Consider the following 25,391-nt stretch of genomic DNA (forward strand, 5'->3'; position numbering starts at 1 on the left):
AACCCACTTGAAGTAAAAATATATCTCGGGACGGCTGAGATGCATTCTAGATAACCTGCTACACCAATAAACAGTTCAGTAAACAGTTTTAGTTGCATCTTAGAACAGAAATTTATTTTATCTTTGGAGCCAACTTTATTAAAATGCATTGAAGAGTAATCTGTGTACATGAAACCTTGTTTCAAACCGTCCTTGACTTTGAATTTTGTTCTCTGAACGTTTGTATTGGGGTCTGTAGCACATCTTCCTATTACAGTGCTGTTTGTTAATGTAATGACCAATCAGTTATTAACATGTAATAAGCACAAATTATACATGCCTTGGTGATACCATGGTTATTTATATTCTGTTCCCCCTCACATCATTCACTGAAATTACATGAATAATAAGTGTCAAAGCTTAAACTTGTTAATAAACTTCCTTCATCTAACAGGATTTAAGTGTAGTTACACCTATTTCAACTTGTGCTGTTGTGTACAAAAATTGGACTGCATACAAGAATGGGGTCAAGATTTCTTGTTTGTATTAATCTGCTAAGAGAGGTTCTTGGAATATTTTACTCTCTTTTTATAGACAGCTTCAAATTGCTATAACAGTTTTAAAATATGGAAGTGAACAATAAGCCAAATTCTAACAGTTTTAGAAGATAAATTTTGAAAATAATGCATAGTTGTCAGTTTTACTTCTCATGGGAATTTATCAAAATTAGCTAAAATGACTATTGTAGGACCAAACTCTTGCATTTTATTTGATCTGATGTATTTTCTTAAACTATGATTAACTCTTTGTTGTATTCAGTGCATCTGGCCAACAACTTCAGTGTCAACTGCACTGGTTCTTTGATTATTAAATGATTTTGCAACCACAAGTATACAATAAAATTGCTTGTGATGGAAATCCATAGATTTTAAACACTTCCCTTTTAATAAATAATTGATTTGCCCCTAGTACTTGAAAGGGTTCTTAACTTTTTATTACAAGTAATGTTAGCTACTGATGTGCTTTAAAAATATAAAATGAAGTATATTTTGTCATTTTCACACACTAATACTTAGTTTCAGTTTCAATTCCATAAGATCTAATTTTGTTTTTAAAAACCATTTTAAATGTGTGTACTTGATTGCAATAAACTTTGAGCATGATCAGTGAACAGCATTTCAGTTGATTTGTACTTCTTTTCAGTGCCTCTCCCCAAAAAAACTTTCACCAAATTTCCCAAGACATTTTGGTTTAGTTTTTAGCATAAGTTTTAAATTTGTGAAACAGTTACTTGAAGTTAATGTAGTATGCTAAACACTAGTATTTGTTAGTGTACTTATTGAAGCATTAATTTAATTTTCTAGTAAGATGAGGTTAACTAAAATTATTTGGATTTGTCTGGGTTTTAATGTGATTTTTGCAAGCATGTCATTTGTTTAAATTTTTACTGTTTGTTTAAAACATTGTTTTGACTTTCATTGTTACTTAAACCTGCATATAAAAGTGTTCAACATAGTCAAAGTACACAGAATTACAATACAAGTGAACAAAATACTGTCTTTGATTTGAAAAAAAATTGTTGTACAACAACTTCCTGTAGTTGTCACCAGTTGTGAACTGAAACTATGTAGTTTTTCCCTTTTAGTTTGTGGTTTAGAGTTGATGGCATGTAACCTTTGATTTGCTGTAATTAATTTTTGGAAATGGTCAATGGCATCCATTACCAACCATTGGGTTACTTTAACTGCATATATTCCCTTGTCCCCATGATCTTTGAATATCTGAGGTTTTTCTTTTGTGGTAATGGGACATGAATCAGACCTTCAGATTGAAGACTAAATATTTACTTCTATACAAATATTTATTTATTAGATAAGAAAAAATTAGGATGCTGTTATTTTTAAAGGCTACTTGGAATACACAGCTCTTGTATAAGAATCATTACCTGTGTAGTCATAATTGACAAATAATTGTGTGGTTAGAATTTTTCTAGGTTCTCTAAGATACAGAAGAAAAACTAATGCAAAAGCATTAATTGTTAAAAAAAATATTTAGTGCTCATTTGAAAAGTAGTTAAAGGAACATTAAGCTTATCCTAGTACTTGTAACTAAACACAAATATTTATAAAATGCAATACCTGGATGTTTCTCAGCATTATTTATGTCCAAGTTGTGCTACATAAAGTTTCTTGCATATTAATCTGGAATTTTATTTAGTATAAAAGGCTATAACTTAATGCCTAGACCAAAAGATCAGTTGTCCAGTAGTCTTATGGCTGATCCCTAATTTGTTTATAATTTGTGATTGCATATAGGAGAAAAACAAGTCTCCATCATATTACAACTAAACGTTGATGCCCCATAATTAGTTTTCTTGTGCAGTCCTCCAAAAAAATTAGTTTCTTTTCCACCATTTTTTTTTTCCTTTGTACTCCATCACTTCAGCATCACCCGAGTTTACTTGTTGATGTCATCAGTCAGTATTCTCTGACTTCTTGTCTTTCTCGCTGTTTGCATTATTACATGTTTTCATGGTGTAACAACTTTAAAAGTTTCACATTCTCACAATGAAAATGCCTGATAAATATTTTTGCATGATAACTACCTTTTGTTTGATATTCTGAAAAGAACTGCTGATGTAAGTAAATCATTGCCTGCTTAATGCACCAAAGAATCTGTAAAGCATCATGTGTTTGATAGACAAAAGCTGTGGTTATATGTAATGGCTGGTATGACTGGATATTGTGCTGTATTACTATGCCCCAGTTGATATTAAATATGAAGACCAAGTCTGCTCCATATGCATGGAGATTTTGCATGGTGCTTAATTTGTTTGATCACTTGGTTAGTCCTAAACTTCTTTTAATATTATTCTTATTCTTTCAACTTTGCATGAATTAGTGTTCACCATAAACCTGGATAATTAAAATAACCTGCAATTTAATCAATTAATTTCAAGTATGTTCAATGTAAGTGTTTTTATGTTTTGGAGGTTGTAATATGTTTATCTTAAATTAATATTTTAAGTAAGGTATTGTAAATGGAATACTTAATTTACGCATTAATATAATTGAAATTTCATTGTCAATAAGAAAGACTTGACTCTTAAATACTGTTTTACTTAATATTCAGGGTCCTGAAGATTCAAAATGATCAGTGTTCGGATATTAGGCTACCTGTGTTTCTTCATATTGTATGTTGAAGCTTCAGAGTAAGTTTTTTTTTTTTTTTTTTTATTCTCTTCATCTGACAGTAATATTTACTTGTGCAGCTTGTTTCAGGCTATTTTTATAATTATTGATTTTATTACATTGAAGAATTAATTACTTCAAATTGGCAGATCTTTATACATTTTGTCCTCAATTTTTGCATATGATTTTGGTTTCTTTAAATTTCATAACTTTAGTACTGTCAGACTACCAGATTTGCTGTACAAAAACTTTTTTGATGGTTTTTTTGTGATTGATAAATACACACTTATCTAAAACTTGTGCTAATGAAGTGGGTTGTTTTGCCAAATGCACCACCAGTTGTTGTCATTATCAAAATATCTTTGTATTTAATAACTGTATTTGAATATAAGCATTTCTCTTTTTAAAAGTCTGTAAAAAGTCATGTTGGTTATGCTAATGAAGCAAAACTTGGTTTAGGTTGTTTTTTGTTTACGTAATTTTAATTTTTCCCTTTCTAGCCCTTTGTATACTCACTTTACTGAAATGAATGTTTTGTGTTCTTTGATGGAAGAAATTAGACACCTAGTCAACACTTTTGCAACAGACTTAGTGTAATATATACGCAGGTTTGTCTACACATTTACACACATTAAGTATTTTGCAGTATAACATTTGATACAGCATATGCATCTTCACAAAATTTGGTATACTTTAATTTAAGATTTTTTTTTTTTTTTTGCACAGAAAATGAGTTTTGAATGAAATTATTTCCTAAAGATTTGTAAATGTCAAGTAAATTTCATTACTAGTCTTGAGTATAAAGTTACTTCATGTTATGATTACAAACTCTTCATCCCAAAAATCTCATTTGTCTAATCTCTAAAACCTCCTAAATATGTTTTCACTGAAACTTGTTTTCTGTACCCTAATTATGTGGGGTCTGTCAATTGACAAACATTGTAATCATTTATATATATAAAAAAAAAATTCTCGTGCTAGAACAATTGCATATAAAGCAAAAATACAAATGTTTATTCTAAGTAGCTTAAGTCTCATAATATCACATAACTTGCATTGATGAAGTACATATGCACTTGTTATATATCCAATAATATAAAACTGACCTGTAGTCTTCTGTCTTGGCTGTGTTGTAATGGAGTACTAATATTTTGTAATAGTTGCATTTAAACCATTATATATGTATATAGATTATTACTATTTAGAAGTAAGGTATGAACCTTATTGATATATTATTCTATATTAAAACAAAAGTAAGGCAAACAATTCTCTCCTAGCTATAACCACTGAACTTTGTTGCTGCTAAACATATGTTGATAAGCCTTTTAAAATTTTGCATGTGGTGGATATCAAACACAATTCAATAACTAGGAAATCATAAATAACTATACTGGTGCTATAGAATTCCGTTAACTTAAGCTTAGTAACTAAACTGTATTTAGCTCTTAAAAAACAAAACAAAAAAAAAACCCACCAAACTTCAAGCAGATTAGACACAACCTACTTTGAAATTGTGGTTTGAAAGAATATGATAGCCTTCCCACAGATTAAAATGGCTGAGAAAATTGTGAGGAAGTCATTTTAAGCTGTTTGGTTATCCACTTATCGTATATTGAAGTGCATATGTAAGGGACTTTACGAAAATGGAAAGAGGTGGTGGGGCCACTGTGTTTGATTCAGTATATAATCCATATCTCGGGGAAAATAAGATGCAAGGTTATTTAATATTGTAGCTTGTTAATATTGGTAATTTGAGTTCCTAATTTGTATGACATTAGACCTAATATTTTGAAATCACAAACATCTAATTTTAAACAGTGCTGCAATCAACATGCCACATTACTCACTAAAATCTTTTTTTTTAATATTTACTTTTAAATTAAAAGTTAACTTCTATATATTAGTTTGAATTATCTACAATTTCATTCAAAACTTGATGTGTATTCAAAATTTTATTGAATTACTATTGAATTTATTAAGTCAACAATGTGATATGGCTTTTGGCCCATGATCCAATGCAAAAGGGGTTAATATATGGTTATCTTAAGTTTTAGAAACTTGATTTTGTTACTTTTTCATGAGTAACTAAATTGTTGTTCATTTTTTAATTCTTTTTCTCTTTATATAGAGGTTTTTGGTAAGTTTTGTGTATGAACAGAATATTCTTTGGAGTAGTGAGCTGATCTTCATGAACTTTGAAACAATGAAAATCATTAATTGTAGTATCTAACCCTTTATGGTTAAAGGGGGAAAAATATCAGTTATTGTGATGAGCACATTATTCTCTTATTATAAAAAGTTGTGAAGATTGCATTTTTATCTCATTTTGTATAATCATTTTCTAAGCATATAATTTTTTATCTCTTATTAGAAAAGAGACTATTGCAGACAAAACAGAAGTACCTCCAGTTGTTGGTGGAACCTACACTATTGTTGCTCCAGCAAAGCTTCGACCACATCTTGAGTATCATGTTAGTATATCTGTTTATGATGTCCAATCACTAGTAGAGTTGACAGTTGCTGTAGCAGGACCAGCAGATAATGGAAACTTCAATACCATGAATAGTGTTGTCACATTAAATTCTGGTAGGATTCCTCTCTGTTTAAGAAAATTTATAAAAGAACAGTAATTGTTTATTTGTTTAAAGTTAAGTTTTTATACTGACATGAATGTCTTGTTGAAATACAAGATGGTGTTTTTAATAATTATATTATAGTACGTAATTATAATATATATTGATTTGGGTGTTTTTAAATAGCTTTATTAATAAACTAAATAACAAATGTGTACTTGCACATTAATTATGTACATGTAATAATATATTTACAATGCTTACTAATATGTACATTTGCAAATGGATCTGTGTAAATGTAGTGAGGTGTCTGTTATTAAGCTACTTTCTTCTTTTTTTAGGTGAAACTCAGATTGTCAATTTTCAGGTAAGTTTCCTTTTCTATATTTTAACTTTTTGTATTTTGTGGTTGAGTCCAAGTTTCATTATATTAATTATTCTAATAAGTTGTATATAACTATCAAAATGATGGGATTACTTCATGTGCAAGCTAATACCCTGCAGATGCCTCTTCATTTCAATTGGTATGCATAACCTTACTGCTATGTTATTCTTATAGCCTGCTGTAAAATTTCATAAGTGTAGTGAGTGTTGGAATAAGCCTAGTATAGTGTGGGTTTACTAGCTGTTTAACCTTAAATCATTTTTGAATTAAGCCATTTTCTATTTTCACTAACAATTATTTAAAAAAAATAAAACTTTCAGTTTTGTTTTCTATACATTTTATTTTATACTTTCATTACATAGACTAACAACAATATTAAGCTACTTTTATTGTTTAGTGGTATGACACAGCAGCTGTTGAAGTAGTGTTAACAAAACACATTGGATTTTTGACATATTACAAATTGTTAATCTAACCACTTTTTAGAAATACTTGTTCTGTGAATGTACCACAAATTTACCTCATGAATATTATTAATTTTAATTGGTTCACAAAAGAACTTGCAGATGTTTGCCTCACCTGCACTTTTCCACCTCTTTGTCACTGAAGTGTGGTTTCACAATTTTTCCATTAGCTGTGAAATGTTATTTTATGGAATAGGGGTGGTGGTACTTGTCCCTTCATTTTTGATGGACTATATGCTAGTACCTAATATGAAAGTTGTGACATAATTGATAAACAACATTGTTTTTGTTTATTAAGGTATATCAAAGGGGGATGGTGTTTTGAATTGTTTAAAGATGAGCCAGTGATGTATGTTCCTACTGACTAATGGATATGGTATTAAATAACTTGTGTAATCCTATAAGATCATGTACAACTTATCAACTCATTGTTTGAAAACAAAACTAGTGTAGACCATGAATGAGAAGTTTTGTGAGACATAAAGTAGTTTTGGTTTATACTGATTTCCTCTAGATTGGAGAATGGGGACCAGGAAGATACAAACTAACAGTATCTGGAAAAGGAGGACTTTCTTTCAGAAATGAAACGGCTCTAGAATATGAGCATAAAAGCTACTCTGTATTCATTCAAACTGATAAAGCCATCTATAAACCCAACCAATTAGGTATGATGATGACTATTTGTAAGTTTATAGGATGAAATATTCAGTAATTTATTTACACTTGGATATATAAATGATGACTCTAAAAGCATCTTCAACAGTCCATAATATTAGTACACATAGTAGCTGTTAAAATAAAACTGAAATCATTAATCAATTCCTTTTATTGCTTTATAAGTAGAAATAAAAGGTTATTAGCTATATTTATAAATCCAGATAGTTTCCATAAAATATTCAACAGATTCAATGAACTTTTATGATTTTTTTAACTTGAAACCCTGTCTTTTAATTGTTAATAGTATGACTTGATTTTTTTGAGGTTGAAATTCTATACTAGTAAATAACATACCCCAATAACCTGAAATCTGCACATATTTGAATTATTTATTTAAAATATTTTTAAACATTACTTAATTCATGAAACAGCTTAAAAAAAAACATGCAATGTTCATACATAACTTGATGTTGTGGTTAATTAAAATCCATAAAAGGTTTACATGTTTAATCCATTTATCTGTTTTTAAATAACTTGCTAGAGTATTAACAAACAGATGTATTTTTTGTTGCAGTTAAGTTCAGAGTTATTGTTGTCGACCCTTATCTAATTCCAAATGTGAAAGGTGCAATAGATATCCACATCACAGTGAGTAAATCTTCTTAATATTATAGTTGTCAATAATTCTATTGCTTTTCAGTAGCATCAGTTACTGCATGAACTAGTAATTCAAACTGCTTAAAATGTATATTTTTAATGTTAGCTTCAGTTAAGTGGTAATAGAATTCAAAACATAAGATTTGTGTAAACAGTAATAGAAACTGTAGTGTATAAACAAATTTAGTTAGTGGGTAGTTTTATTTGAAATTGGAAACTTAATGGGGATATAACTTTTTGTGGTAGATATATAAGCATGATATAATTTTGTAAGTATCTTAATTTGTTGAATATGTTTTATACTGTACAAAGTAATAAATGTCTAACTTGTTTTAGGTGTTTAAAAACAGTTTGAGTACTTAGCCACAATGTAATTTCTTATAATAATTAAAATAATAGTGGTAAATTGCAAAATTTCTAGAGGGATTTATTTTAATCAAGTTACTTTTCACCATGTCTTTTGCCTTATTGAAACAGAACTACAATGTGATTTTCATATGGCAAGTGCTACATTCATTTTACATCATTTATTATGTAATAGAGATGAAATGTTTTAATGTATTTATGATAGGATGGCAAGGATAATCGTGTGAAACAATGGAACAATGTGTTAATTTCAAAAGGTAAGATACATCTTAGTGATTATTTATCTCTTCTTCAAACTGAGCATCATTTTTATTGGCATTATGTCCTACTAGAGGGTACTTAAATTGTTTGTGATCCTTCTAGAAATAAAGCTTCATAACTACAAGTTTTTGTATTACTTAAATTTGGAATTCTTAGACTGTATTTGTATAATTGATTTGTTTGTGATTCATTACAAAGTACATAAATTAAAACTATGTACTTAATGTATTTTATCTGTAATGAAAATGTATTTTTTGTATGTATTTGACATCCACAGTTTGCATGTGTTTTAAACCAAAGTGGAGGCTAGTATACTGGGACAGAGCCAAACACATGTCATATATTTACCCAGATCAATAGATCTGATTCCTTTTGTAAAGCAGTAACATCCTCTTCACAGCTATCAACATGCAAGACCTTCATATAATCAGTTAATCTAAGTAATTTAGTTACTATTCCTTTATCTGTGTCATTGATGTAAATCAAAAATAACAAATATCTTGACTTCTGAGGTACCCTATTTGTAACATTAATCCAGTTTGAGTGAATTTCATTTGTAACAACCCTCTTTCTTCTGTTTTATTCACTAGCTTAACCCACACCTGTAAATTCAGATGCACCAAATCTTTACATCCTTAACCTCATCTCTATAACCAGTAACCTTTTCAAAGAATGTCAAAAGATTTGTAAAGCAAGATTTACCATTAGTGAAAGTTGTTGACTATTGGATAAAATTCTATGCATTATTAAATCACTTTGCAAAGCATTTTTTAACAGACTTCTCAAAACTTTTCCTGCAACTTATCAGGACAATTTTTATCACTTCCTTTGACAAGAGGAGTTACATTAGCTAATTTTCCAATTCTCTGGTAGCTGCCTACTATTATAATTGTTTTTTTTGGAATAAAATTATTCCAGGTAAAAGTTGTAAACAACCTTGTCCTTTTTATTTTCCAGTTTTCAAATTTAATTATTTTACTGTTTTTCTTCCTGGTAACTGGTACTTTATCTATAAATAACTTTCACTCAGTTATGTAAAGTGCTCACAAGATAGTTTTATAGTGAGTCACAAATTGACTGAAAATATCATAAGTTTGTTTTCTAGTGCAGTTAACCTCTTAAAGGTTGACTGATTCCTAATAATATAAAGGAATTAACAAAATTATTTTAGTACTTGAGTCAGAGTAGTTAAGCATGCCCATTGTCTGTAATGTTCCTTGCACAATTTCTATGCCATTTGTGTTACCTGAAAGTTAGTGATCAAAATGAATCTTATTTGAAGTGAAGTTGGTTAAATTTGTTTCAGTATCATTCTTTCCTAACATAACTAAAGTCATAGAAAACTCTTAATTCTCAGGTATTGTGTCACTGAAACTCCAGTTGGCTGATCAGCCTGTTCTAGGAGACTGGGATATAGTGGTAAATGTTTTGGTAAGTTGTATACATATGTTCTCAGTTATTAGTTCACAGTAATTTGCAGAAAACATCTAATCAATAAAACAAAAATCATGAAGTTACAAGAATCATTATTCATAGTTACAAGAAACTTGTGTACCTTCAGTGACTTTAAAGTAGATAACTTGATAGATAAGTCTTTACAGGGAAATAATACACGTTCGAGTTTGGTTGATGTAGTTCAATACACAAATTCTTTGAACCAGAGTTTTTCCTCATTCAAAGTACATTTCCTATTTTAGTTTTAGTTGTCATTACAAAGTTTTTCTAGAAGAAAGCTAAAATATTGTAAACAAGTAAAATTTATTTTGCAATAACACAAGTTGGCTTTTTGGTTTTGTTTAAACTTTTATCAAATGCTTTTTATAAGTTATATTGGGGAAAACCCCTTTAGTTTAGCTGTCTAATGCAGTTAGTGATAAACATGGGGAAAACCCCACAAGCTTAGCTGTCTAATGCAGTTAGTGATAAAGGTTGTTTTTTCATGTATTTACTTGTAGGCTGGCTTGCAAAAATATGCCACTCATTACTAATTGTTGGATATTTGTGAACTGTCCAATAGACTCCATACAGTAGATAAATCATATGTTGAACTTCTGTGAAATTTTGTTGTTTTGGTGGCTGTGTTTTCATACATTTAACTTATTGCAACTGTCCTTGAGTATCCACATAAATAGCGACATTAAAATCGCTGGGAAATTCTGTTTAAAGTTTCAACAATTTCAGTAACATCTTTATCTTCCTTGTCTTTTAACAGTTGTAAGAAGAAAAAAAAATCCAGATCATGTTTCAAAATAATTTTGCAGCAACTTGGCTTATTTTGAATATGCTGAACACTTTGTACTTGAGTGTAAATGCATGTGTGCAAGCAGTCACATAGGCACATTCACGTTCTCTTCCAGAGCATGGGAGTTACCAGTTTCATCTGTTATGTTATGCTATTGCTGATTTTTTTTTTTTTCAGTGAAAAACAACTTAAAACTACCACATCAAATATTTGTAATTCTGTAAAAGAAAGCTTAAATACCAAAAGAGGTATTTGCTCAAAACTCTGAAGATCAAACATGTGGTAACTGATTATTCTAAACAAATATAATAATATAAATCAGTACTGGATGTGCTGAGTGTTACTACTACTACTGAGTACAAACCCTATACCCAAAGTTTTCCACTAAGTATTAACTTGTTTCTGTTTCAAAACATACTGATTTCTTAATATACATTAAAAATGTTTTATTTTGCAATTGCTGGACCTGAGAAGTGTCAGATTGGCAAATACTGCCTATCAAAGCACAAATGCAGTATTTTAAATTTGAATTACGATACAGTAAAGTAAGAACTGAAGCTTGTCAGCAGAAAACAAAGCCACACCAGTAGCACCACTAAGCTACAAAGAGCATTTACATATGGAGATATTGAAATTTTGAGTATAAGAACTTTCTGGATACAAAGGTTTTACTGTATAATGAAGTGATTTTAATTTGTTGTATTGACATGAATAAATACTGTTTTGATAAATCTGGCATTTTCTACTTTCAGGGCCAGAGTTTTAACAAATCTTTCACTGTTGCTGAGTATGGTAAGTATAGAAACAACTTTTAATAATTCTTAATAAAGAGTTTGTTAAAACATGTGATGCATCAAACAAATGAATTAAATTTTGTATATGTATGTTTAATGTCTTTTTCTGATCAAACTGTTATGTTTTCACTTATTGTGCTTGTCAATGTTGAATGAATGTTGCACCACAACAGTGAAAACAAGTCCCTACCTCTGTACTCACTACATTCTCTTATTGCCTTTCCATTCGTATATAATTGTCCTCATACTGGGATGCTTGAGTTTTGAAAATGTGAATATTCCTTTGAGTGAAACTACTGTAAGCCACATAAATGTTGTCTGTATTTCCTTTGTAAGAATACAAGTTTAAGACTTATCAATCTTTTTCTGCTCTTTTTTTTTCTTACCTTACGATTTAATTGTTGAGATTAGAACATAATCAATGTTCCAGGTTTTCATAATAATGTAATGAATTGTGTTTTTTTTTTTTTTCAGTTCTTCCTACTTTTGAAGTAAAGATTGACCTCCCTCCTTATGCCACTTACAGTAAATCTTCTGTTCTTGTCACTGTCAGAACCATGTAAGTCACAATATTAAATTTTTGCAGGTAAACTGTTTTGTTTTATTTTTAATAAAAGTTTGTGAATGTGTAACTTAACATTTTTGGGCTGATTTTTATTTGCAATGGTTAAAGTGGCAGTTGGGCATTTTCTTTTACTGAATAGGTGTAATGCTTCATTATGTGTAACTATTATCAATGTATTCAAAGCAAATTTCTTGGAATTTTGTATTTTATTGGTAAGTCTCTAGACTAAAATTTGACGAAAGAGCTAAATATTTTCAAAGAAACAATTAAATTATTAAAATAAGTAAAACAAAACAAAAACTGTAGTATAATTATCTTATTTACTTTTGTTTAAAGGCAGATGCTCTTGAATATGCCTTGAATTATGTTTTTAATTTTAGTTTAAGAAGTGTGGTATGGCTGTCTTTTAGAGCAGTGATTCCCAACCTGTGTGCTGCGGCACACTAGTGTGCCATGATAGATTGGCAGGTGTGCTGTGGTGTCTCTGAAACACATTCAACTTTCTTGGGATTTTACAAGCAAGTCAAACACATCAGTTAATAAAAGCTATTATAGAGACTCTACGAAACCTTCCAAAACAGTCAATGATTTTCATTGAACTTGAGTGCTGAGAAGTTCATACTTTAAATTTCATTCTCAACTGCAACAGTTTGACTGTTAGTTTAATTGTGGTGCAACAACTGCTTTTATACATCATAAATGATGCATTAAACAATCAAACTGCTTTCTGGAACATGTTCTCATTCTGCAATGAGTTGCATCTACTATGCTGTAGGTAGGAATTTTATATCAACTGCAGAACTTTGTGCTTATCATGTATGAATAAGCTTTATCATTTATCTATGGAAAAATATTTAAGTCTAGTGCTGCAAAGGAGAGTGTGTTGAATCAAAGGCAAGGAATCAAACGAATACATCGAATACGGTTTTATCACTTTGGAATTGGAACTTTCTCAATTACCATTCTGCCTACTCTGCAATGCAGCTTTATCGAATGAGGCACTTGTTCCTAGCAAATTTAGAGACACTTGGAAACAAAGCATTCAACTGTGAAGGATAAACCAAAAGAATACTTTGAGAATCTCGCAGCTCAAAAACATGAACCAATCAAGGAAGCTTGTGAACTACGTGAAGCTGCCCAAAAAAGGATTGATTGCAAGTTATAAGGGTGCTCAATTGTTGGCAAATGGAAGCTGAATCGGTCTTTGTGTCAGCGTTAGCGATCATCGTTGAAACTATGCTTGGAATGGATGCTGTCAAAAAGGTTAAGTAAGTTCCACTGTTCAATGACACAATATCACACACAATTGTAGACTTGTTGGATTTGAAGGATCAAGTTTGTGCACACCTTGAAGCACCTGAAGATGAATTCTCTGCTATGGTCTCAAGTTGATGAATCTTCTGACAGTGGAAAAGCTCAAATTCTGGCCTTTGTTCGATTCATAAAAAATGGAAAAATTATTTTTCAAAGATTTAAAGAGTACAGTGAAAGGCTAAGACATTTATGAGTTGCTGAATGAAAACATTTTGCTCTTCACATTACATTGGAATAATTGTGTTAGCATTTGCACTGATGGCTGTCCTTCAATGCAAGGAAAAATAAGGGATTTGTCACTCTGGTGTACCAACAAAATCTACACATTAGGATTATTCACTGCATGATTCACAGAGGTGCTCACCTCCAAATCTTTGCCAAAATATTTGCAGTGTGTTATGAATTAAGTTATTCAAGTGGTGAATTTCATCAAGTCTCAGCCACTTCAATTTCGACTTTTCTCTCCTCTGTGAGGCAATGGATTCAGACTATAAAACAACTATTGTATCACATTGAAGTTCGATGGCTTTGGAAAGGAAAGGTGTTAAAGCATCTTGTCTAACTAAAAAGTGAAGTAATTTCTTTCTTGGAGGTTGAGGAAGCAGATTTTGAATTTTCTTTTCATGATGAGATCTGGTGGCTGAAGGTTCAATTTCTCTCCGACTTTTGACAAATTAAATTCTCTGAACTTAAGTCTCCAAGGACCATCTGGAAACATTATTACTGCAACGTCCAAACTGAAGGCCTTTGAAAAGGTAACGCTGTGGAAGAATAAGATCTCGAAAGGAGTCTTTGATTGTTTTCCTTCTGTTAACGAATGTCCATCAAAGAAAATTGTCCCTCACTTTTGAACACATTAAACAACTTACAGTCCACACTAAAACATTACTTCCCGTCTCCTGCTGTAGACGAATGTAACTGGGTGACCTATCTGTTTGGAATAAACGGGACAACAAATCTTTCAACTGAGGAGGAAGAACAGCTCGTTGATTTACGGAACGGCAAATTTTATCAGTCATTGTTTCCCAAAAAGAGCTTGTATGAGTTTTGGATCTCCATTAGAAATTCATATCCTGCAATCAGTTCAAAAGCAGTTGAAGTTCTGCTTTCATTTGCATCTTCATGGTTTTGCAAAATTGGATTTTCAGCATTGACTGAAATTAAAGCCAGAAAGAGAGAGATTGACTTCCTACAGTCAATAATGAAATGAGAGCTTGTTTGTCTACATTAGAGCCTTGCTTCAATTTTATTTGCTCTCGGAAGCAGGAACAAGCGTCACATTGAAAACATATGAAAATATAAAAAGTTTTGATTTTTTCCTATACCACAAAATCGTTAAGTCTTAGAATGACACCCACGGCCAAAGCAAGCGATAGTATTGTCAATGTGCAGATGACATTTAATATCACTTGCTTTGGCTGTGATTTTCATTCTAAGGCTTTTTAAGTTAACTCATCTGTGTTACGTGTATCTAAAAGTAATGCATAATGACATTTTATTATTGCTTGCTCTGGCTGTGATTTTTGTTCTAAGGCTTTTAACGCTTGCCGTTTAACATGTCCTAAAATAAAAAAAAAAAAATGAAGCTTTCCAAGTGTGCTGCAAAAAGTTTCACATTGTTTTAGTGTGCCATAAGTCAAAGGTTGAGAACCACTGCTTTAGAGTAAGGTAAGGCTGTGTGTTTTCAGTGTTGTGACTTGTATAATTACAAAGGAACTTGCTGTTCTTGAACTAAGTTGTGCAGGTGCTATTTGTTAATAAGAGTAGCCAAAAGAGTTGGTGGTGGATGGTGACAGCTGATTGTTTTCTGTGATTGACATTTCAAGATTAAAAGATGGCAGCAGCTAGTCTTGGTATCCTTGCCATAAAATAGGTGAAAATGATTTGTGTACATAAAATATTTTTTTTAATAGAAACTTGCTGTAAATCTGTGAAAGATAGTTAATATTATGTAGTTGTAAGTTTAGGTAGTAGGAAGCCTTGGTCTTCCGAATATAAAATTTCCATTTCTCTTCTAGGTATACGTATGGTAAGCCTGTAAATGGAGATCTAACTCTTACAGTCACTTCTCGCTCAAGGTATAGCAGCTTTTCAGACCAACCATACAAACAAATTCAAAAGAAAGCAAAGGTAAGATTTTGTAATTAAATTTTTTTTAACATTGTTTATATTTACATCCCTCAACACCAAAAGAAATCTTTACTGATGTCCATTTTAACACTTGCTACTGTAAGCTGCCTAATTCTAACTGCTTATTCATTATGTTCACATAAAGTTAACATGCTGGTCTATGCTGGCGTTTTGGTGAACAGTTCATGTAAAAAATCAATGTGCCAACATGTGACTTTGTAAGCAAATCATGATTCACACTATATGGTTTTAACAACTGAAATTTAATTTGAAATTTTAAAGACAAGGATATGCTGAGTATCTGTAAAGTTAATTTATTTTATTACATATAAAAAAAATTTGAATTTGCATTGAATGCTTAAAATTTAGTTATATATCTACTTGACTGTCTTTTGGCATAAGATTACTTCTAAATTGGTATATTTCATAATATTCTGAGTACGTGTGGTTTAATTGAATAACTTTAATGCTTCTTTAAATGATCATTTTCCAGATTAATGGAACTGTGGACATTCAGTTGAACTTATTGAAAGATTTACAATTGGATAAGAATACATTTAGAGAAGAACTGGAATTCTTTGCTGTTGTGAAAGAAAAGTTAACCAATAGGAAGTATAATACCACCAGTGTGTTGTGGGTCTATGATAATGATGTTAAAGTGCAACTAATCAAAACATCTGAAACCTTCAAGCCTGGCCTCAAATACACATGTTTTGTGAGTATAGCTTCTATACTCTTACCATTTGGTAAAAACAAAAGTGCGGTAACTCAGAAGTACCAACAGGTGTGAAAGTAAGCTGGTATGGTGTACTGGTAATAGTTTCAGTTTCAATGTCTTTTAGTGGCAAAATATTCTGTCAAGGATGTTATTTAAATGGGGAGGAAAGCTAAAATGATGCTGTCACAAACCAATGTTTTCAAAAAGTGTAACATCGTTTGAATTTTACTGATTGAATGATTTTGGGGGTCAACTTATACAAACATTTAATGTGATATAGTTATTGGTTTTAATTAGTGGTTAATATAAGGTAAAATATTAAGCAATATATGTTAATATTTTTGTTTTATTTTCAAAATAAATATTGAAATTATAAAATTCAGTACTGAAATACACCTGCAAGCTCAAAGGGTCTAGATGGAAAAAGTAGAGATGTGAATTATTGAAATCCTACATATAGAAATCATTATCATAATTAGTTTTCAAGTAGCACTCTCTCTAATTGTGTTAACAGATGTAACAGTGTTTTAGTAATAATCCTTGTCTCATTCTTATGTTACAGCTAAAAGTTGCCTACCAAGATGACACTCCTGTAGATGACAGAAAAACCAACTAAAGCTGAGATACGGATTTTCTTATAATGAAAATGGATGGAAAACATCGATGCACTGGATTCCTCAGAATGGACTAGTCAAACTGGATTTTTATCCTTCGAATCGTGATGATATCTATGTCCTGGGGATGCAAGCTGAGTATCGTGGAAAGGTTCACTACATTGACAGTATTGAAGCAGCACACTCTCCCAGTAAAAATTTCATCCAAGTTACTATGCAGACAACTTCTCCAGTAGTTGGGCAGAATGCTGAGTTTCAAGTGAATGCAACAGAACCTATCTCTCAGTTTCTCTATCAGGTATTGATTGTGCAAGATAACATTTACTGGGTAGTTGGGTTTTGCATGTATAAAAACTGAAAAAGAAATTTAATTTAATGTGATGGTTGTAGGCTTAGTTCTCCAGTTTTAGAAAAGCAATAAATGTAGGCTTCAGAGTTTAGCAGTGTGGACAACATGTTGGCATACTGCATGTAATTGTTTAGTAATAGTTTGAACTGTTTTTTGCAGGTTATGGGAAGGGGAGATATTGTATATGCTCAAATGGTGAAAGTTCCTGAAGTTCCTACATACAATTTCAGTTTCCCACTTAATCACCGTATGGCTCCCAAAGCACGGGTGATAGTGTATTATGTCCGTGACGAAAACAAAGAAGTTGTAGCTGATGCAGTAAATTTTGAAGTTGATGGTGTTTTTAGAACAGAAGTTTGTATCTTTTTAATGTTTTTGTGATGGTGTTACGAAACATTTCATAGACTTATAACTGTATAATACTGAGGTATCAATTTGTTTTGAGTGAACTTGTTTAGCTGTTTTTTTTTTTTTTTATTCTTATGTGAGGATTGGGAAATTATAATGCCATAGAATTAAAGTTACGACTTTATATTTAAACAATTTTTTTTAATTCCTTGGCACTTTTGTAATGATAAGTTAAAAACTTAAATTGTTTAAACTATTTTATACATAGTTCTAAAAACAAGTTTCCACTCAAAATTTCAATAAAATACTAAACTTGCTGTACAGGACAACAAATTACTGTAAAAAATCTCAATGAGACTGAAAACAAGTCTTCTACACTGTACATGTTTTGAGGTGTATCACTGCACCATACATGGGAGTGTAATCTTTTGCAAAATGAAAAACTTTTGTACAATTACTGTATCTCAAATTTAAATACTAAAGAAACTATCTACTCGCATCATCTTTAAAATAAATTTACTCTTTTCACACTTCTCAATAGATTTACATGTATTTATACTAATTAAATTTCTAGGTTGTGCTAGAATACGTTTTTGCTATTGAATTGTGTTTAGTTTCACTAATTCTGCTAAATGTGAATGAGGTAATATTGTTTTTAATTTCTGTGTTAATTCATTCTGAAATTTAAATTTTTTCTAGTTTGTCCTATACAAGTTTGTTTTTTACATTCACATGATACTTTGTATACTAATTTTTCCAGTAAATGATTTTATTTAACATTTATTAAGAATTTTTGTTTATTGATTGAGTTGTATTAAAAATATTTTTTTCATTACTTGATAAGATAAACCAGTCATAAATGGTGCCAAAAAATTTTCAGAAAATTGTTTTATACATAACAATAAAAATGTTAAGTTTAATTTTCTTACAATTCTTTCAACAAAATCAGGATTAAAACCTCTTCCCACTGCTATGTGCTTAAGTAATAATTCATTGTGTTTATAACAATTTTGTCTTATCCACGTAAGTAATGTTTTTTGAGATTTAATGTGATAAGGTTGTCAAAATTAAAGATTTACAGTAAATGGTAGTTTCCAATTTATCTTTATTTTTACACACTTAAAAAAATAAACCATTCATCTAAACCTCTTAATTAAATCTTATAGAATTATCAATGCTTTTAAGATAACTTGCAAAATTAGCTAGTTTGTGTTTGCTATCAAATCAATGTCATACATACCTTAAACTTCATGTTTTTATCTGCTTTTTTCTTGTGCTATACATTTAAAATTGTCCATAAATAAATTGCAATAACAGAAATAAAGGAAAACCCATAGCTAGACCTTTGTTTTGTTTATAGATTTTGCTGTTAATTTGGAGAAAGGCCCAGCATGGTCAGTTGGTTAGGATGCTTGACTCTATTCTGAGGGTCATGTTCAAATCCCCCTCCCACTAAACATGCTTACTGTTACAGCAGTGGGGAAGTTATACAGTGATGGTCAATCCCACTATTTGTTGGCAGTGGGTGGTGATGACTAGCTGTCTTCCCTCTAATCTTGCACTGCTAAATGAAGGCCAGCTACTGCAGATAGCTTTTGCATACCTTTTGTGTGAAATTTGAAAAACAAACATTTTGGAAAAAGGTTTTTAACACATACTTTTACTTGGCTAATCATATCCATTAAATCTAAGACCAAAGTGTATTCTTAGTTTTTTTTCTCAAAATTTACAATGTTTTTAAAGGTCTTTTGAACTTTGACACAACATCAAATGATACCAAAAATATCTTTTCAATCTAACATATGCTCAGCTCTTTCCACAACTTCAAATGAACTTTGAAGTGTTTATTTATATTTATCCCTTTAAAAATGAGAATTTTTGAGATGTAAATTTTGCTATATTTTAAGTTGATCTCTATTATGGGATACAATAGGTCTGAAATTCTTACCAATCATAAGAACTTTAGGCAAGACATATAATTTAGGTAAAAGTTATTTGAAGTTAAACTTTTCTTTTCATAATTTTAATGTTCTTGTATAGATTTTCTCTTTCACTATTTTTAACTTTTAGAATCAATCATTTTTATTAAAATTTCATTTGTCCCCCTTTATTGGCCTTCCAAATGACATCTTATTCCATAAACTTCTCAATTTGTTCTTTGTTTTTTTAGCTTAAAATTCTTTAATAAAGTAGAACTAGATTATAACTTTACTATAACATGATTTCATTTTTTCAAGTTAGTATAAATTTGTTTTCTTTTTTGAAACTTTTTTGGACTAAAGAAATTTAAACTACTGTTTAAAACATCGATGTTTTTCATTTATTATTTAATCAAATCTTTGACTTTGAGGTTGTTTAAAAAAACTAATATATTTCTCTGGCAGTAAGTCTAGTTTTTAATGTTAGTAATTCACTTCCTTTTTTTTCTGACCAAAAGTATATTTATGTTGCTTTTTGTCTAATGTAGTTGTACATGTGGCCTCTTTTCTATGTAGTTACCATGACTTCCTTTCCATCTTTGCCCAGTCTTCATTCATTAAAAATATTCAATTTCTGCTTAATATGTTCCTGATCCATAATTTTATTTATTGCATGCTAAGTTTTTTTGAAGTACAAATTTGAGAAGGATTTCTAAAGTTTTATTTTGGGTTTCTTTTTAACCATGTAAAAATTTATTTAGAATTTCTCTAAGTACCTAAATTATTTCAATTATTTTTAGGTGAATCTCAGCACAGACATACAAACAACAAAGCCAGGAGGCCGAATAGCAGTGCAAGTGAAAACTAAGCCTAATGCATACATTGGAATTTTAGCAGTTGATCAAAGTGTTCTTTTACTGAAATCTGGTAATGACATAACACAGCAGGATGTAAGTATTATCATTAACCAATGTTGTCATAATTATAAGCTTAGTCAATAACCATGATGTACACGTGGTCATGAAGTGCATCTATCACTGAAAGAAAAAACAAAATTGCCTCTTGACTCCTTTTTGTCCAAGTTTAAATTTTAAGTGTAGTATTTACAAAATGAACTAAACTTGTCTAATAAAAAGTAAATAGTTCTGAAAATCAAATGTTTTAATATAAAGTATTTGGTATTTTATTCCTAATGTCTATTTTGTTATGTATACAGGTTGTTGAAGAACTAGGAACTTACGATAGTGGGAAAAAAAACAAATTTTGGCCTCCATGGTACAGACGACGTAGGAAGCGTACTATTTGGTGGCCAGGTTCAACATCTGCATCACAGATATTTAGTGTAAGTGTACTGCTAAATACTTAAATTTACGTGTGTGCATCCACATTATTGTACATGTAAATATTTTATCTATTGAAAAAATTAGAAGCATGTAAAAATGTAAACACTTGTATATCATGCTTGTTCCTTGAACTGTGTAAAGGAACACCAGATAAATCTATTCGTTATTTACATTATTTGTTTATTATTTATAATTCTCATATTTTGTTGGGATTTAGTTTTTCTTCAAATGTCATAAGGAAGAGGTTAACTTGTATTGTGTAGTTTTTGGAATTTTTCTACAGTAGGTGTTTGACTCATTGATGGTAAATTCAAGGATAAATAAATAATGCACATTTCACTTGTTTTCAAAATAATTGTTTGTAACAAGTTAAACGTTTGTACAAATTTTTCACACTAAAGAGATTACATGCATATCATAAACATGCAGTTCTCTTCCTCTTGTCAAAAGTCAATTTAGGCTTATTCAATTAATTTAGAATTTCAGTTAACAAGTTGAACTATCATCTCTTACTATTGCCAGATTATCCAAAGATAGTTCAATTCCTTCTATCAAGTTACCATTGTTGTATCCTGTGCTTTATAAACTCATCTGTTCCCCTTTCTTTTTGTACTTTAGTGAATTGTCTGTATTTGTCAAAGTACACTGAGGCTACTTCAATTACTTTAGAACTGTTTATTTCATCAAAAAATCTTTTTATATATAATAAATTTTTAGTTTTCTTCTAACACTAATCATTAAGCCTATAGTAGTCATTAGGCTTTTTTCTCCTATAGCAGTTAACTTTACTTTGGCCAGTCTCCTTTTTGTAACCTTACTTTCTTGTCTGCTGTTTTCTGCTAATCTCATACCATTTATATTTTTATTACTAAATCATCTTGACGTACATTTTCAGCATCAGTGAGTTAAACACAACTTCTAATACTTGTCTGCTTTCAACTCTCTTGTAATTGGGAAAAAAAGTTAAAATATTCATTCACAAAATAGACAAAATGCTTAAAGAGCTTTTGTTTTCTTAATATGATGTACTTATTGCATTGATTTATGCTGACAATGATATTTCAGCACAATTAAAGTAGTAATGATACATTATTTGTGAAGCTTGTGCAACTGGAGATATTGAATATGATAGTCATGCTTTATCTCAAATAGAAAAAGTCAAATGTATTAAGCAAGTGATAAAATGTTTGCATATACTGAAATGTAAGTTTAGGTTGGAACTTCATAAGAGTGGATTAAGAAGTAATTTTAATTTTTCTTTTGTTCTTTTGGACCATATTTCAACATAAACCATTTAAAAGAGCATTTTACATATTATAGTTGCTAATGTATTTTCTGTTATTTTGAAGGATTCTGGAGTCGTGATCCTTACAAATGGTTTTGTATATAAGCATGAAGAACTGAGTAAGTTTCATTATATTTGATTCGTCAAAAATATTTGTTAACAAAACTTACAAGATGTTGCTCTTAATACCTTTATTTGCTTAGAACTTTGTACCATTTTTCAATATAGGGTCCATCTGCCATAGATTCAACCATTTCAGATAATACATGCATAAACTATAAAGAAATATTTATCCAAATAAAATTAACTGAACAATACTAAATATAAGAAAGTTAAACATCTAGTAATTTAGATGCTTATTTGTGTATCTTTCCAAAAGTCTGGTCCAGTCACATGTATAAATTAAGATAGTGGTCCTAATATCTGTGGAATGCATACCACCACAGGTATATAATATTAATAAATAAGAAACTTTCAAAAAATAAACCCAACACCTCAAACTTGTTGGGCAGCAATAATGACTCCTCAATGTATTCTAATAGCCAGCACTTAATGTTGGCATATTTGACTTGCCATTGAGTTAGTACATTTATTTAAATTCTTTAATATAAAATTTTGATTAGGGTTTAATTTGAACTACATGAAATTGTTTTGAGCCATTGATTTAAGATGTATGTAACAAAACTTGTGTTATGTCGGACATCTACTTGCAGACTTTTACAACAGAGATGATAAACTGTATTGAATAAACTAATAATAATAAAATATAAATTGTCTACCTCTAAGTATTTGTTTTTTTATTCAGATGGTAAATGAATGTCATACCTGTATAGACAGCTTATTAACAGACATTATATGAGACTGCATGTATCTACTACCCTTTTGAAAATGTTATTTACCTAGAATAGTTTTAAAATGACAAATTTGAGGTGACGTCAAGATCTTTTGAAATGTGTACTTTTTGCATGATTTTTCTTTCTAAAGCGATTCAAATCATCTATTACAACAAATAGATTGCAAGAAATAGAGCTTCTTTTCTACATTACATTGAAACTCAAATTTAATTTTTTTGTAATCTGTTTGTTGTAAACCATGAAAAGGTAATATATTAATGTATTTCATAGTATATTTACTTTACTAAAGTAATTGACTTTCCAGTTAACTTCATTTGATTCCATATATAAACACCTCAGTTTTGTAACCATCACCAGGTCAGGTCTATGTTTAACAATAGTAATCCTAGATTCACTGTTGTCAGAAAGTTGATGTAGTTAACTGTTTTTAAGCACAAACCAAGTAAGCCAAAAGTAACTGTATAAAATAGTGGTGAATGTTGTTTATTTTTAGTTTTAATACTTTGTAGTTTATACCTCCATTTGTTTCAACAAAAAACATACCATATACATATATTAGACATTCTATTTGCATGTGTATCAACACCATCACTATTGGGTGTGACTGAAGAGGGATAGTGTTAGTCAAGTTCTTGTAGATTTCTGAAAGTTGTTTAACATCATAATCTATGGTAATTTAGTTTAAATAAAACAATAACTAAATATTGTAATTTTGGTAAATGAAAGACATTCAAAGTTTTTAACTTGGTGGTGTTAGTTTCACTATAGTGTTAAAATAGACTTAGTAGATGTAATGGTACTTTATACTTAGTTATATTTCAACTTGCTCTTAAATTGTAAAACAGAATAAATACGTTTTTGGTAAATATTAAATTAAACACTAGTTTATTGTCTCTTGATGTTTTAAGAATTAACTTGTTTGCTTGAACTTGGATCTGTTAGTCTGAATTCAAATTTTATTAGATATAGGTAGGTTATATATAGGGTTAAATATCTTATTCAGATGAAACAAGATGACTGCATTAATTCTGAGCTCATTAAGAAAAAAATTTGGGAAGTTTAAAAAAAAAATAAGGCTCCTAGGCCAAATATTCCCCCAAGGGTTTTGAAGGAGATTAAAAAGTGGACATGTGAGCCATTTATTAGTGTTGTCTGTTAGTGCTTGAATAGTGGACAAGTACCAGAGGATTGGAAGTTAGCTAATGTAACTTGTATTTTTAAGGGAGATGATTAAAAAAAATGTTCCATTAATTATAGACCCATTAGTTTTCATGTATAACACATGTTGGATTGTACTTATATTAAGGTTACAATATGCACATTTTTTAAACTTTTTTTTTAACAAGATATTGTTTTTATTTGAAGTATTCTATAGATCTTATTCAGTGGAATATCAAGCAATGGAAGATGACATGCCAATGGAAAAGATGAATACCATTCAGTCTGTAAACAATAAAGACAAGTCCTCTATTAGACTTAGAAAATATTTTCCTGAAACTTGGCTGTGGACTGACACAGAAGCAAGGTATGGTTATTAACTTGTGAGGCAAAATGTCCAGAAGTAGTGTGATTATATAATGTTAACACTTTTGTAGAAAACATAAATATTTTAAATATTAAATTATACATCAAAACATGACTAAAATAACATTTGATTCATTTTCATAGAATTATGCCTAATACTTCATTATTTCATCTATAAATTTATGATAACTTTTATATCCTCTCATTTATTTTAATGCTTGTATTTTCAATAGCCCTCTTTTGGTTCTTTCGTTTTGTTTGAATTAGTTTTACTTTTTATTAATGTCCAAAACCATGCATGCTTTCTTTTTTTTGTTGATTTCCAGGTTGATACTATATTTACCTTGGTTGCTAGTTAGAATTGTTTAACTTGCATTTGTATTAGTTAAGTTAATGGAAACTAGTATGTTTCTCAAGTTCTTACTATAATTTGTTTGATTTGCTAGCTCACCTATTATTCTGAAATGTTGGATAGAAAACTTAATGTTTTGTATTCTAAGGAATCCTTTACATTTTAACTAAGATAAATTAATAATTATTGTATTACAGAAGTCTGGATTTTCTTTATTTTTTGCTAAGGATGTTTTTTCTCTAAGCAAGTGTAACATCAACCTAGTTTGTTTATTTTCATTTAGTGATGATGGTATAGCTGTTGTGTCTAGTGAAGTTCCTGACACCATCACTTCCTGGATTGTTAGTGCTTTTGCCATGGATTCAGTTGCTGGGCTTGGAATAGCACCAAGTACTACAAAGGTAATTCATTACAGTTTTGTAATGAATATCAAGCACTACTAATATAATGACAAACTAATTTTATAAGCATAATGAAGTGGTTTTGGTTTTTTAAAAACTAAAGTTG

At 30.1% G+C, this 25,391-nt stretch overlaps 1 protein-coding gene across 1 annotated transcript in view; it reads left to right on the top strand.

Annotated features, from left to right (window-relative positions):
* Positions 1–25,391, top strand: part of LOC143250882 (CD109 antigen-like) — a 67,739-nt gene that overhangs the window by 17,930 nt on the left and 24,418 nt on the right. Inside the window, 19 exon segments of the mRNA XM_076502035.1 lie at positions 3,112–3,190; positions 5,542–5,756; positions 6,085–6,110; positions 7,107–7,257; positions 7,824–7,897; positions 8,478–8,529; positions 9,891–9,964; positions 11,528–11,567; positions 12,044–12,128; positions 15,467–15,578; positions 16,072–16,293; positions 16,859–16,892; positions 16,895–17,208; positions 17,419–17,613; positions 20,327–20,476; positions 20,743–20,868; positions 22,219–22,273; positions 24,374–24,533; positions 25,168–25,285. Of these exon segments, the coding sequence (XP_076358150.1) occupies positions 3,129–3,190; positions 5,542–5,756; positions 6,085–6,110; positions 7,107–7,257; positions 7,824–7,897; positions 8,478–8,529; positions 9,891–9,964; positions 11,528–11,567; positions 12,044–12,128; positions 15,467–15,578; positions 16,072–16,293; positions 16,859–16,892; positions 16,895–17,208; positions 17,419–17,613; positions 20,327–20,476; positions 20,743–20,868; positions 22,219–22,273; positions 24,374–24,533; positions 25,168–25,285 (2,265 nt within the window). The 5' untranslated portion in view covers positions 3,112–3,128.

Source organism: Tachypleus tridentatus, chromosome 5, assembly GCF_004210375.1.
Source record: "Tachypleus tridentatus isolate NWPU-2018 chromosome 5, ASM421037v1, whole genome shotgun sequence".
NCBI classification, from domain to species: Eukaryota; Metazoa; Arthropoda; class Merostomata; order Xiphosura; family Limulidae; genus Tachypleus; species Tachypleus tridentatus.